The 14,032-nt window shown below is 40.9% G+C and overlaps 2 protein-coding genes across 3 annotated transcripts in view; one reads left to right on the top strand and one right to left on the bottom strand.

The window, feature by feature from the left end:
* Positions 1 to 4,877, top strand: part of dbh (dopamine beta-hydroxylase (dopamine beta-monooxygenase)) — a gene marked incomplete at both ends in the record, with an annotated part of 35,775 nt that extends 30,898 nt beyond the window's left edge. Inside the window, 5 exons of the mRNA XM_080743511.1 lie at positions 275 to 313; positions 1,655 to 1,714; positions 2,005 to 2,132; positions 3,282 to 3,441; positions 4,755 to 4,877. Coding sequence (XP_080599637.1) covers positions 275 to 313; positions 1,655 to 1,714; positions 2,005 to 2,132; positions 3,282 to 3,441; positions 4,755 to 4,877 — 510 coding nt within the window. The remainder of the gene's footprint in view (positions 1 to 274; positions 314 to 1,654; positions 1,715 to 2,004; positions 2,133 to 3,281; positions 3,442 to 4,754) is intronic.
* A 780-nt stretch (positions 4,878 to 5,657) lies between these two features.
* sardh (sarcosine dehydrogenase) overlaps positions 5,658 to 14,032 on the bottom strand; it is a 65,265-nt gene continuing 56,890 nt past the window's right edge. For both annotated transcript variants that reach the window (XM_080743807.1, XM_080743806.1), the window contains exon 22: positions 5,658 to 9,021. In XM_080743807.1, coding sequence (XP_080599933.1) covers positions 8,893 to 9,021 — 129 coding nt within the window. In that variant the 3' untranslated portion in view covers positions 5,658 to 8,892. The remainder of the gene's footprint in view (positions 9,022 to 14,032) is intronic.

Here is a 14,032-nt window from a genome sequence, read left to right as displayed (position 1 = left end):
ACACACACACACACACACACACACACACACACACACACACACACACACACACACACACACACACACAACAGAGGCATCTGTTACACTGCCAGCTCATCTCTAGTTGTTATGGAAGGTCTGAATTCTAATGAAGGCCTGCCTGGTACCATCTTGAGTTGAGGCAAACAAAAGCCCCCACCACTAATATATATATTTTTTTTAAATGACGATGTTGATGGTGGACACTCCTTTTCATGTATCCCTTTGTAAATGTTTTCTGTGCTGCTTCTTACAGACAATCAGAGTTCTGAGGAAGATGGTCAATGTTCTACCCGTAAGTACCTGCATTCACAATCAGATTGAACACCGACAGTAAATCTAACATTGAAGAACTAAAATATTTGGTATTAGACAAGTACGGTTTTACAGGCACAGTGGTTTTCAAAGTGGGGTTTGGGGCAAGAGTTCATTGAGGGGGTTCCCTAGGGTCCCCAGCTAAATGAGAATATTAATTATAATAACTATAATTCAATTCACTTGACATTGCAATACAAATACATTGTGATATAATTGTATTAATCATACAATTATGGCATTTAATTTAAGCCAAACTTCCCTACAACTGTGACAGGAAAAGGTTTGAAAAGCCCTGTTCTTTCTAATACTGTACTTAAAACATAGTAGTCTTAATGGACAGTTATGCCAAGATGATGGCCAAATCTAAGCCCCTGTCCTTCCTTCTCCATTTTGAAATATGGCTCATAGTTGCTGTTGCCATAATGTTACATCCTGGAGGTGGGACACACATTGTTATGTTAATGCACAAACAGTGGTGTCAGGCAGGTATAGGCACAAGACACTCATAGTAGATGATCGCCACAAGGCAACAGTCTTGTTTAATAACCCATTCAGAACGGGTACACAGCACTGTGTATTATTATTTTATGCTTTAACTATTGAAAAATAGCAGATATACAAGCTCACAGCTTGTAGATCTGCTATTTTTTTAAATCGTGAAAATGTGAATTTTGACCTGATTCTATAAGTGTTTCTACATGTTTCTATGTCAGCAATCTGGCTCGCCATCGTCAAAGAAAAGGTCCTTTTCACTTAACCGGAGCTCAGTTAGTCTGAACTTGAAAGACTACTATGTCAGTGGTTCTCAAGCTTTTTCATGTGAAGGACCCCCAAAATGATATTTATTTGGCCACGGACCCCCATCTCAAAATATTTAGTTCCAGGGACCACCCAGAAGCAAAATTTGAGTTACGTGAGACGTTCGCTCTAAGAATACATATAGGCCTATTCAAAGATTTTCACACATTTTCACAACTCTTCAAAAACAGTTAAAGCATTCAATACAGCAAACTGGCCACTGGCTCATTAACCACATGAACCCTAGCATCCATATTCTGGGCATAATCACAAATAGGTGAACATTCTGCATAACATTGGCTGAGAACAGCAGATCCACAAGCTCACAAGCCAACTAAAAGCTCACAACGAGCCAAATATAGACCCCTGGAGGACCCTGCCTGATCAACAAAGTACAGCCTATAGGGTTTAAGTGGATAATTGCTATCAGTTATATTCAAAAAAGCAAGATGTAAAGGCTGTGTTGACATACTGCATGCATGTGTTTTTATGTAATGTGTTTGCACACTTCAATCCACAGGGTGATGTCCTCATAACCAAGTGTACCTATAATACAGAAGACAGAACCAAACCGACAGTGGTAAGCACTACAACAAGTGTACTGTATAACATGGATCTACGTTTAATTGACATGCTCGGAATGGATAACCCGGGGCCCCATCATCATCTCTCTCTCTCTGATCTACACTTTCCCACCTTCCTTTCAGCCCAGTTGATCTTTCTCTTTCCAAGCACATGCCTCTCAAACTCATCACCTCTGGACTTTACTGTACTCAAATGCATAATCAAAAGAAAAAGGTTATTCTACAAAGTATATATAATTCCTCGTTTTATCCCATCCCCTCTGTCTCTGTCTCTCTCTCTCCCTAGGGAGGTTTTGGCATAATGGAGGAGATGTGTGTGAACTACATACACTACTATCCTCGCACTCAACTGGAACTCTGCAAAAGCCACGTGGACACGGGATATCTGCAGAAATATTTCAGCTTCATGAACAGGTAACAGGCATCCTCAATAGATCAGTACATGTCGGATCACTGTACAGCAGGGCTGTCCAAAGTGCGCAGTCCCCCTGAGTTAGTGCCGAAGTGTCCTTGAGCAAGACATGACACCCCTAATTTGTGGCGTGCGTGCGTTCTTCCACCTTCGGTGTGTGAATGGGGAGAATGTAATGCGCTTTGGATTAAGGCATTCACGAATAGTGATTTTTAGTATTCGAATTATTCGACCTCAAAGTATTCGAATAGTCGAATATTCGACAGGACTGGCCAAACTGTCAAATATTAAGTAAGCAAGAGGCGAACATTGTGTACATAGCCGTTCTACATGCTCACAACGCGAGCATGCGTTGCGAGGCGTTGTGAGCATGTAGATCTGTTATTTTCACAATGTTAATCTGTGGAGTCACATTAAATGTAATACCTACAATTCCAAGCGCTTGTCAGGGTGGGGGTCCCTAGTTCAAATATGTTTAGTTTGGGGGTCACAGCCTAAAAAGGTTTGAGAACCCCAACAGAGCATCAACAATTATTTTTTTTAAAGAGAGAAAAAAAAACGGGGAAAAAAAAACGAATATTCGACTTCGGTGAACAACGTCAAATAGTGACTTTGATATTTGAATATTCAAATATTTGGTGAATGCCCTACTTTGGATAAAGGTGCTACTGTATAAATGCACAATGTATCACTGCAGGTGTGCGGTCTATATTGTGTTACTCTACCATATTGGTTAAACTGATGATGCTAACGTATATGGCAGTAAAGTTGTTACCGACTCTGAATATAAGTTACGGATTGCAGCTTTAACGACAAGAGTAAGTACTCTGTCTCAATAGAATTGTTTGCCCTTCAGAATCCTCCTTCAGACACTCTCCACACGTCTCTCTCTGCTTCTGTTGCTCACGTGACGGAGGCTCTGGTCTAGTCTATCCCCATGTTCCTACACTATGTACTGATTGTTGTTTATCACAAAAGGCCAGATGCTGTTTGTCTTTTAACAAACTGCTGAGTGCCTTTGTGACAACGGTGGGAAAGGCTTTTATCGTCTCCTTTTCTCCCTTCAATTGCCCTCCAATACCCACTCTTTTCTTTCGCCCTGCCTCACTCTCTCTCTTCCTATGGCTTTCTCTATCCCACACACTGTCCAGGTTCCAGGGTAGTGACCAGTGCGTGTGTGCCGGGGACGGCGTGACCGAGCAGTTTTCCAGGCTTGACTGGGACACGTTCAGCGGAGAGGTCCTGGACTCTCTGTATAAATCAGCCCCCATCTCCATGCACTGCAATCAGTCTTCTGCACGCCTCTTTCCTGTGAGTCACGTTCACGTTGCACGCGCACCTGCACACGTGCTTGTGGGCCCGCACACATGCACAGCCAAAAGTTAAAAGAGTGCGCGCAAACAAGAAAACCCACTTGAACGTGCACACACACACACACACACACACACACACGCATGTGTACTGTACGTGTGTATGTATGTATGTACTGCAGGGTTCCCCAATAGGCGGCCCGCGGGCCATTTGCGGCCCGCGGGGGGCTACTGTAATAATGGTGGTATAAGAGCAGCAACAACACTAGTATATCGTCGTTGTTAGGTGGAAACCTCGTATCTCCAAATGTGTACGTTCTTTGGCAAAGTAAAGCCCTGCTTCATCATACAAGGCCGTCTCACAAAACTAGTGAAAACAGCAGATCTACAAGCACACACTTGTAGATCGGCTGTTTTCACTAGTTTAAATCATTTTTTAAATGATAAATGGAAAACGAACGGTTTTGGACATACAAGGTTTTCACCCGACAACGACGATATCTGAACTGTCGCTGGAGTAGCAGGAACGCCACCGTCGCCTCCTGCAATGTTGTGGCCCTCGGCTTGGTACCCTAGACATAATTCGGCCCTTGGGGAAAACTAATTGGGGAACCCCGATGTACTGTATACACACACCCACACCCAGAGTCATGAAAGCTACAAAATTGCTTCAAAAACAAACTCTTTAATCGGACGAAACCACACCATACATTCATTCACCACTTGTGAATGCCGTTTGATCGGGAGTGAAATGTCCTGACTGATAAGAGTGCCATAGATCAAGGTGTTTTTTTGTCAGATGAAAACCAAACACAACATTAAACAAGTTCAATTGATTCGCAAAAGCAATTCGCAAAAGCAGTTACACAAGTCAGCCCAAACCAGAAAAAGCTAAATAAATACAATACAGGTGTCTGTCCTTCCAGACCAAAATGTAGTTGGACACTAAATCATTTATCTGAAGACAGGTTTGGGTTCACTTTCAGTTCAGGCACAAACACATCCCTCTCTCTCTCTCGATCTCATAATGGTGGATAACTGAATTGAATTAGTGTTGAACCATACCGATTTTCTAGCAGCAAACATTCGCACACACACACACACACACACACGTATGTGCACGCTGGCATACACACATATACACACGCACACCGACCAGTCAGTTATACAACAAACATGCGCAAACACGTGCATCCGTGCACACATGCATGCCTGTGTGTGTAAACAGCAACAGCCAAGCTGCCACTTTCTGTGTGCACCCACACAAACACAGAGAAAAAAGGTCGAGAAATCCAATTGTATTTCTTTCTGCAGGGTGAATGGGACAAGCAGCCTCTACCAGTGGTCACCTCAGTCCTTCAGAGACCTCGCTACCCCTGTGAAGGTGGACACATCCCCGCGACGCAGCCTGACCAGCCTACTCCCACCGCGGTTTGACTGATTGATTGAATACTTTTATTAGTCAGAAATGTAAATAGCACGTGGACGTGGTACAGTAAGACATTAAGGCTAAAAGGGTAACAATTCAACCTGAACGCTGGCACCATATTGACTGCAACAAAAATCTCACATACTGTACATATGGACAGACAGACAGACAGACAGACACACACAGGCACCGCTCAAATATACCATGAACATTATAACATCTTTAGTGTGTTGCCAATTGTTTGGGGGCCCACTAACAATATGCTCTAGTCTAGACCCAGGTTGAGAACCACTGGTTTAAACAAGTGCTCTGAGTTTTTAGATTAGGCCTTGGTCTCATGTCTGTGCTAGGGTCCCCCAATTGCTTTTTAAAAATCTATTGCAATGATATCCACATTCAAATATCTAACAGCTGTGTTATTAGTCTTACACTAAGGCAATGGAGACAGAATTTAAATGGATAAATGTACTGTAAGCGAAGCAGCTGATTAAAGGATTTTGACAAGGGACAGTAAAAATTGCCTATTTACTCTTAACAGCATTTACAACAGTTACAGTGAAAGGTTATCTTCATAACATGATTATGAAAGGGCAAACACAATTTTAAAATGTTAAAATGTAAATGTAATTATGAGTGCATGTATCTATTGTGGATTATGTGTGAGTTAGTATGTGTGTGTGTGTGTGTGTGTGTGTGTGTGTGTGTGTGTGTGTGTGTGTGTGTGTGTGTGTGTGTGTGTGTGTGTGTGTGTGTGTCCTGTTATCAATAAATAAATAGCACAAAATGTACATTTAAAAAGGAACTTTATTGATGAAGAGCTTTGGACAGAAGTGGGTGCCAAGTGGCAAAGTGTGAGATAAATGCATTTGAACGGTAATCACATCCTTCAAATGGTCATCTTTGTGCTTATGAATGGTTATGGCTTTCTCTGGAAAACAGCTTAGAATGAAAACATTGTCCAAACATCACAACACAACTTCCAAGATTTCATAGCAGCAAATTCAAAGGCTCAGCATTAAGAAACCTGTCCTCTAATTTATTTAAGTCACAACTTAATCTTCTTCCTTTTACCAGGACGGCTACATACAGGTAGTCACATCTGTCACATCTGTCTATCAGGAAGAATAATTACCAGGACAGAATAAAATAACATCAAAAAATAAAACACAACTGTGACAGGTGTGTGTTCAATATTTTGAATCCACAATTATGTTATATTAATCTGTTTCTTATAGAAATCAACTCATTCGTTTAATTTAAAAAAGAACATTGTTAAAGTAGCTGATCTATAATCGGCGAAGACATGTTGTTATCTACTTTTTTCAACTACTGTAGGTCCAACAACTTCTTAAATGTTTTTTATTTTATTTATAGAATTTATATAAGTTTTTCAAACATTTCAGAAATTCATAATTTTTTTAAATAATAAAACAATTGTAGAAAACCCAAAGAATGTGTAACCCAAACCAATGGTCTAAGCCACTTCTGACTATGAGAACTATTTAAATAATGAATTGTTTTTGGGGTTGGATCAATGAATCACAGGCAAATAGCTGGCAGGTATTTGGTGTTGAACTTGCAGCAGAGAACACATCACATCAGAGAAGCAATTAGTGGCTGTACAAATAAACATGTTTTTAAGTACGTATATTGTTGATTGACTGGCGAAGTATGACAAGGACAAACTTTTGTTAGTGGTTGGTTTGCAATAAAAACCAAACACTACAATACAATCTATCTGTATAAACACATAGTATCTGACACAATTTCTTCCCAACACCAATTCAAAGTATCTCAAGGGTAAGTTTACTATATTGTCGCTGTCGGGCAGAAACATCTCTCCATATTAGCTTTTTGTGATTTTTTCATAAATGAATACACTGTGTCATACTTTGTCATATGACAGTCTGTCGCAGAAAAGTGGCGATCTACAAAATAGGGACACAAGGTTGTAAGTGGTAAAGTGTGTCTGTGGGGTTTATATTTAACCAATTGATAAAAGTACTATCAAGAGCTTGTGACTAAATAAAAACTAGATTTGATGATCCACTGGAACACACATTCTTATTTCTATTTTCTGGAAAAAAAAAAAAAAAAAATGTTTTGAGGTTTCTGCCCGAAAGTGACAATGTACAATGTTCTACAGCTTGTATTTTAGCATATCACAGTTTAACTTAAGCAACAGGTTAAAAGCTGGTCATCAAGGTCCTTGGCAGGGATATGTCCTTGTATGTTAGTATGTTAGATAGTATACTGTATATATGTTATAAAAAATAATGGTCTCATCTAAAAAATAATGGTCGCATCCAAAAGCAAATTCATTTATTTAGTTGCATTTCTTTTCACAAACATTTACATGAGTCCGATTTACATGTCTGACAGACAAAGATGAGGCACTTTCAAATTCATTAAGACTACTCGACTTGTTTTTAGTCAGAGGTGTAGGGTCTTCCAGAATCATATTAGGTGTTTGTACGTCTTGAATTGTTTTCAATGGGAGCGCTGAGTATTTATGGTATGCTGGAAGCTACCAGCAGTGTGAGGAAGCGCAAAGCATCTATTGTCAAAGCCGTTTGGAAGTGTTTTTGGTAGAGAGCCTTGCGTTTTCCGCTAGTAAAAAAGGCTTTGGAGGACACAAGGCCTAAGGCTGCAGCATGCTTGTTGCCAAAACTACGACGCCATTGCAGAGAAAACGAACAAATGCATTGCCTTACGGAGTTTGTTTCGGTAGTTCTTGCACCTTTGAAATTCTCTTAACTCATTTAGGACTGAGGCCGATTCTAAAAACGCTGTATAAATCATGAACTAAGTTTTCTGAATGTTTATTAAAAAATTACAAAAACATTATGCTGCTCTATACTGTACATAGCAACAGGAACCCCAAAAGGGGTCCCTGTCCTGAAGGGTTAGGGAACCCTAATCCCAACCCAAAATGGGTTAACTAGTCGAACAGACACCAATGCAAACATTGTGTGTGTTAAGTGAGAAATTCAACGTGCTCATGATTTATATTGTTTTATTCCCAGCTGGCAATGTACCATGGACAATTTGTGGGGAATAATTAATTAATGGAGAGAGAGAAATAACACACAATCTGCTTACTGTGTCTGTTGCCAGAAATGACAAAATCTCAAAGACAAATATATAAACCGTGTGGGATGGTGATGAAATAAAGAGCGAAAAACCCCAATGTCAAAATCATCGTTCCAGCAATGTATATACAGTGGGCGGGGTTTAACGTCTAGCACTCTAAACGGAGCAGCATCGAGTATAAAACAACTTTGTCCACAGAGAACGTGTTCGTTTTCAGCAAGGCGAAAAGGGTTTTGGCTTCTTTTGAAGCTTTAATGCACAAGGTCTAGTTTCAGATCTGGCGTACCAGTGAAATCTTTGTTCTGCAAAAGAAAAATTGGTGCTTTGAATATCGTTAGAAAATTCCCTAACATGATTCCTCAGTTTTAAGGAAGACCATTTACTCTCCTAAACTGGTTATGTAAACACGGACTCACACACAACTGAGCCACTATATATCCCAAAAGCTTACATGAAAATTACCTATATTGACATTGGGCAGAGGATTTAAGGGGGGGGGCTCTCCATTCCGACATGCTGCCATTCCGACATTGACTTCTAATTGTCTGAGTGGCAGCACTTCCATAGAGGTTAGGGTTAGTTATAGGGTTAGTGTCTGAATGGGGGGATGTCGGAATGGCGGGACACACCCGATTTAAGGTCATATATTAAAAAAAAGAATATTTGTAAGTAAAAGTTTCTGGATTCAGAACCCTATTGGTGGACAGGAAGAGAGGGGCTTAACAGCTGCACCCTCTCATGCCTAATTTATGCCCCGTCGCGCGAGGGCATCACACGCCAAATCCAACAGACCTGCAAGCTCAGTGACGCATTGTGAGCTTGTAGGCCGGCTCTGTTCGGCCTGTGACAGCCGTCGCGCGACAAAGTATGAATGTGGGACTTCAGCCTCTAGCAACCACCAAAGTGTTCTGACAAGAGTTGTGGTCATTCTCAAGCATAAATGCCCTTAACACGTTTGTTCTCTGGGTCAAAGGGTGATTTGAGGTGGGCCTTGGCTTGGTACGTCACCCCCATCCTCTCCAGGGTGAAGTCTCCACTCTTTATAAAATCAGGACTCACCTGAGGAGAAGAGAGAGAGAGAGAGAGAGAGAGAGAGAGAGAGAGAGAGAGAGAGAGAGAGAGAGAGAGAGAGAGAGAGAGGTTGTGTGAGTGGTGGTGGTGTGCGTGTGTGTGGTGGGGAGGGGGGTTAAGAGAAAGTGTAATAGTAAACAACCAGTTTGTCTGTACTCACAAATACATTATGTGAGAGATCATCATAGTCATGCTACCAGGCAGGCTACTACTACTAGCGGACACAAACAAAAACCCAGAACAAATGCAGTATGGAGATCTGTAATGTATAGGTCAATTACAATATGGAACACGTTATCAACTACAGTATGATCACTAAAGTACCCAGTAATTTAATGGATTGTCTGTACTTACTAGACTTTAATTGTCTTGAAATGTTTTTATCAAGAGTGTTTAAACCACACATGGGCAACATACGGCCCGGGGGCCGGACCCGACCCTTTGACCATCTCAATACGGCCCTCGAAGTCCTCAAGAAGAACAAAATTACCCCCATAAAATCTACATGTTAAACGGCAGCATTATGATTTTTTTAGGGAAATCAATTTAACATTACTCCAATTAATTATTAGTAATTAATACGTAGGCTTATGTACCACTTGAGAGTAGTATACTGCATTCCATTTTCCATCCGTATGTACTTAAATCTTAAATGTTTATAATGTAACAGTGAAACAGTCTGCCATGGATCCATATTTATACAATTATTTATAAGCCTTAATGATGCAAAATAGGCGATATGTTTGTCTGTCGTGTCTATCAAATTCATGCAGTGTTAACTTAATTCAGCACTGTGTGTTTCAAGTGTCCAATGTTTGGACCTTCAGTCACTTTATAAAAGTCAGTATGGCCCCCAGGAAAGAGATGTTGTCCACCCCTGGTTTAGACTGTCTGTATGTTTTTATTGTGTTGTGTTGTGTTGTGTTATATGTATCGTTATGTTTGTTGTGGACCCCAAGAAGAGTTGCTGCTACTTTGGTGGCAGCTAATGGGGATCCTAATGAATAAAGAGGAATCGAGTAGAAGAGATAATGTGAGAAGAATATGGAACAAGTACCGGTGAAAGGATAAATTAACCACTTGAATGGTTGATCCCACTGGACTGGGACATAAATTCGGCCCTGACATTTTGGCCCAGACCGGCCCACCACAACCAGCACGCAGATAGCAGATACTCTACTTTTACTGCAAAACATCCCTCAATGTCCTGGAGCCTTGAGTAAAATAAATTATCTTCTACACAACCCATAAATACGATAGTTAGCCTACAGTCCTCACAAACAAGCAGTGTGTTCCTCTTATAAGGAGGATTCTGGCTAAAGCACATCATGGCACTGGCAGCAAGCTACCATACTCTGGGAGATCATCTCCACTGGAGATGATGTATTGGACCCATTACAAACGTGGACATAAGAAGTAGAGGACTATTATGAATGGGTGAAGTATGAACATGATTACAGGCAAAGATGAGTCTGCATGCAATCAGAACTTTGGCTAGTTAGCAAAAGTATAGAAAACAAGGGTTGACTATGATGATCTGAGAATGTATCTGTTAGATCTATCAGGATGGATGGATGTTATGCCATGGAGGATGGCATAACAGGAAATTCCTAACTTATACATAGTATTACAATACACTGTAATGTGTGTATACTGTGTGTAGGCAAATACGTTTTTATTTTAACAGCAAAGTCATTCAGTGTTTTTAATAACTATGTACAGTATGACCCTGTGAACATTTTGAAAGGACAGTAAACAATAACACTGTGACTGAAACAATAATAGTGTGAACTGAACAGGGCCTACACTAAGGTTTAGTTTTAGGTATAGCCAGAGTGTATTAGTGGTTAAGCCACACACACTTGCTAAAATTGCCACCCTGACTGGCAGACAGATTTTGTGTCTTTTATATCTGCAATGGAAAATGAAATAGGACACAGTGCTGAATGACAGATGGGTTATGAAGTGCTGTGAGCGATTCCATTCATTCATGAGTCAATGTCAGGTCCCTTGTAACCCAGAGAGCTAATTTGCGCTCTCCTTCCCTCAAACTCTTTCTCCGTGAAATCACACACATCTGTCTCTGCCCCACACACACCCACACAACCACACACCCAGCCCTCATTAACATTTAGCTTTTAGTAATTACAGCTAAAGGCTGGTGAGGGCATTGTAGACAAAAGTTTGAAACATTTTGTTCCATCCAGACAATCCAGACAGTTCCTGTCAATAATTCTCTTACTCTTTCCTTTCCTTTCCTATGAACAGAATTGTGTGTAAGACGTTGAAACCAACAACCCACGACGCCAACCACTTACATGACTAACCTTAACTCACTTTGCACCAACAATTGGATAATAAAAAATACGTAAATAAATGTATTATTGTCTAACTACAAGTATCAGGCGCACATTCACATAGTGCTTGATAGTGTATCCGCGTGACTATGGCTAATGGTTGTAGTCAATCGCTCAGCGCCTCCCCGCCATACCTGCCTCTACACATTTTGTATAAGTTTCATATCTCCCACACACACACACACACACACACACACACACACACATATGAAGGCTCTACAACCAGTAAGACTCCCTAAATCAGGAGATAAGCGACCGTCAGGTCGCATACAGAAACGTTGTTTCTGTATGTTGATGACATGACTTTAGAGATACTGTGTAGTGTGTACCGCTTTGTGTGATTTTAGGGCAAAATCTGTAGGAGTGGTGACCAAAAATGTGTATTTAAAAAATTGGCCAGATGGTGGTGCTAGATGGGACAGATGCATTTTGATGACATGACTGTAGAGATACTGTGTACCACTTTGCGTGATTTTAGGGCAAAATCTGTAGGAGCAGTGTCAAAAAATATGTCTTGCAAGAATCTGCCTCATACTGACGCAAGAAGATGGCCATGTGAGAAATGAGGGGTTGTGGTTTGGCAGCCAAGGAGTGTGTGTGCAAAGTTTGGCATGGATCGGGGCAACGGTGGTGGAGATATGAGTAGGGGAAAAGTGTGATGTGTGACGTTTGATGTGACTGACAGACAGACATACAGACAGACAGACTGACAACTGACTGATAGCCGGTGGAGGTTTTGATAGTAACTCTACAATCACATCGTTGGTTTCAATGGAGCTAAAATGTGTGTGCAGGCGTGTGTGCATCTGTGATTCAAATTTGAAATGCTAAACAAAACTGAAGCTCCATCCAAAAACATGCACACAAACCCTTGCACACACACGCCCCCACAACACACACAGCTGAAGACACTTGCAAATGTGCAAATTACAGCACTCTACATTTTTTATAAAACTAAATTGACAGCTTTGCCTTTTGCATCCCACTTAAATTAAATCAAATGTTTCTCTTTTTTTATCCATCTCTGGTCCAACTTTGCATTTGATGTGATCTTCTGGAACTATCTGTGTGTGTGTACGTGTGTAGGGGTACAACAGTTAATTGATTTAATCCATTATAAAAGTTATATTTGAATAAATAATTGATTTGAATAAAATCACCAATTTTAATAAAATAATTGGTTTGGGAGGGAAATTTTGTCTTTGCATAAATAAAAATACAGAATAGAGCAGACCACAAACTTGTACATCTGTTTATTATGAGCTTGTAGATATTATTTTAGCTATTTTTGGTACCGTTGTATGACAAAATAAGAATCACACTCGATTTAGTTGATTAGTTAAAAAAGGTAATCGATAGTTGCAGCCCTGTGTCTGTGTGTGTTTGAGTAATAATAAGTAGAATGAGAGAATGAGAAAGTTATTTTAATTGTAAGCGTGGAGGTCAGCAAATTGCATAATGCAGTGTGTGCGGTTGGGTCTCTGGACTGGGGCTAGTGGTGACAATGATGATTAGTATCTGGTGATAACAGCAGCAGAGGGACTCATTTTCCTACTGGCTCTCTTGCACGCACTGTCACTGACTCTATCTCTCACACACAGTGTTTCAATTTAGTGGTCCCATGATCCACGGGTGGTAAGAGAAAGAGGGAGGGAGTGAGGGAAAAAAGGGAACGAGGGAAGGACAGAGATAGAGGGAGGGAATAAGGGAGCGAGAGTGAGAGGGCATATTTCACCCATGCAATAACCCAGCAGGCAAAGCTCGCTACAGAATGCATTGTGAGCTTGTCATCTATAAAGGTAAGAAACATGGCACTAACTGCAAAATTCAAAGTAGAACAGGAAAACGCTGTTCAAGAGTGTGAATGCATATGGCGGTGTGGTGGAACCAGAGGAGTACAGGGGGCGGTTGTCGCTATGCAATTATAAAGTATATTTTAATATACAAATTCAGGATGTACCGTTCACAATAGCATTAACACCCATGACATACAAAGGAACCGGTAAGACATCCTAAGGTCGCGCAGGACAAAATTCACACTGGACAGAATTAATTTGCAAGTGTGATTTGATTCTAGGTATAAAATAATTGATATAAATATTTGGAAAAAAGTCTATGGGAAGAATTAATGGACGTTTTTTTTTGTGGCACCAGTAAACCCTGCCCACTGCTATGCCCTATTTGTCCACTTAAACTGCCATAGTTTATTTATAGTTGTCCACCTGTCCAAGGCAAGCCCCAGAACCAGGAGGGAAAAGTGAAGCACTGAAGGTGTGACGGCCAACTCTGTTAGTGCAGCTTAACACAGCTGGGACCCATTACACGAACGAGCAAAAACAGTTTCGACCAATGGGCTCGACTCACAGGCTTGCACACAGAGGTAGACACTAGTGACTAGACACTAGCGATGGGCATTCCCGTTCATTTCAGTGAACAAATCATTTTGTTCACGGTAATGATCCGTTCAAACGATTCGTTCACGTTCACCGTTCATAACGCTATCGTCCTTACGTCGCGAGTACAGCCTGCACTCCCGTCGTTCACGAGTCTCGCTAATGATTCGATTCTCAATCACTCATGAGTGACACATCACTACTAGACATTACTACGGCGGAGGGGCAGGGGATTTCCAGTTACCACTC

The sequence above is a fragment of the Nannobrachium achirus genome, assembly GCF_963921795.1.
Source record: "Nannobrachium achirus genome assembly, chromosome: 15".
NCBI classification, from domain to species: domain Eukaryota; kingdom Metazoa; phylum Chordata; class Actinopteri; order Myctophiformes; family Myctophidae; genus Nannobrachium; species Nannobrachium achirus.
Note: the sequence above shows the minus strand (reverse complement) of the source record. Positions and strands in the feature narration are given on the sequence as shown.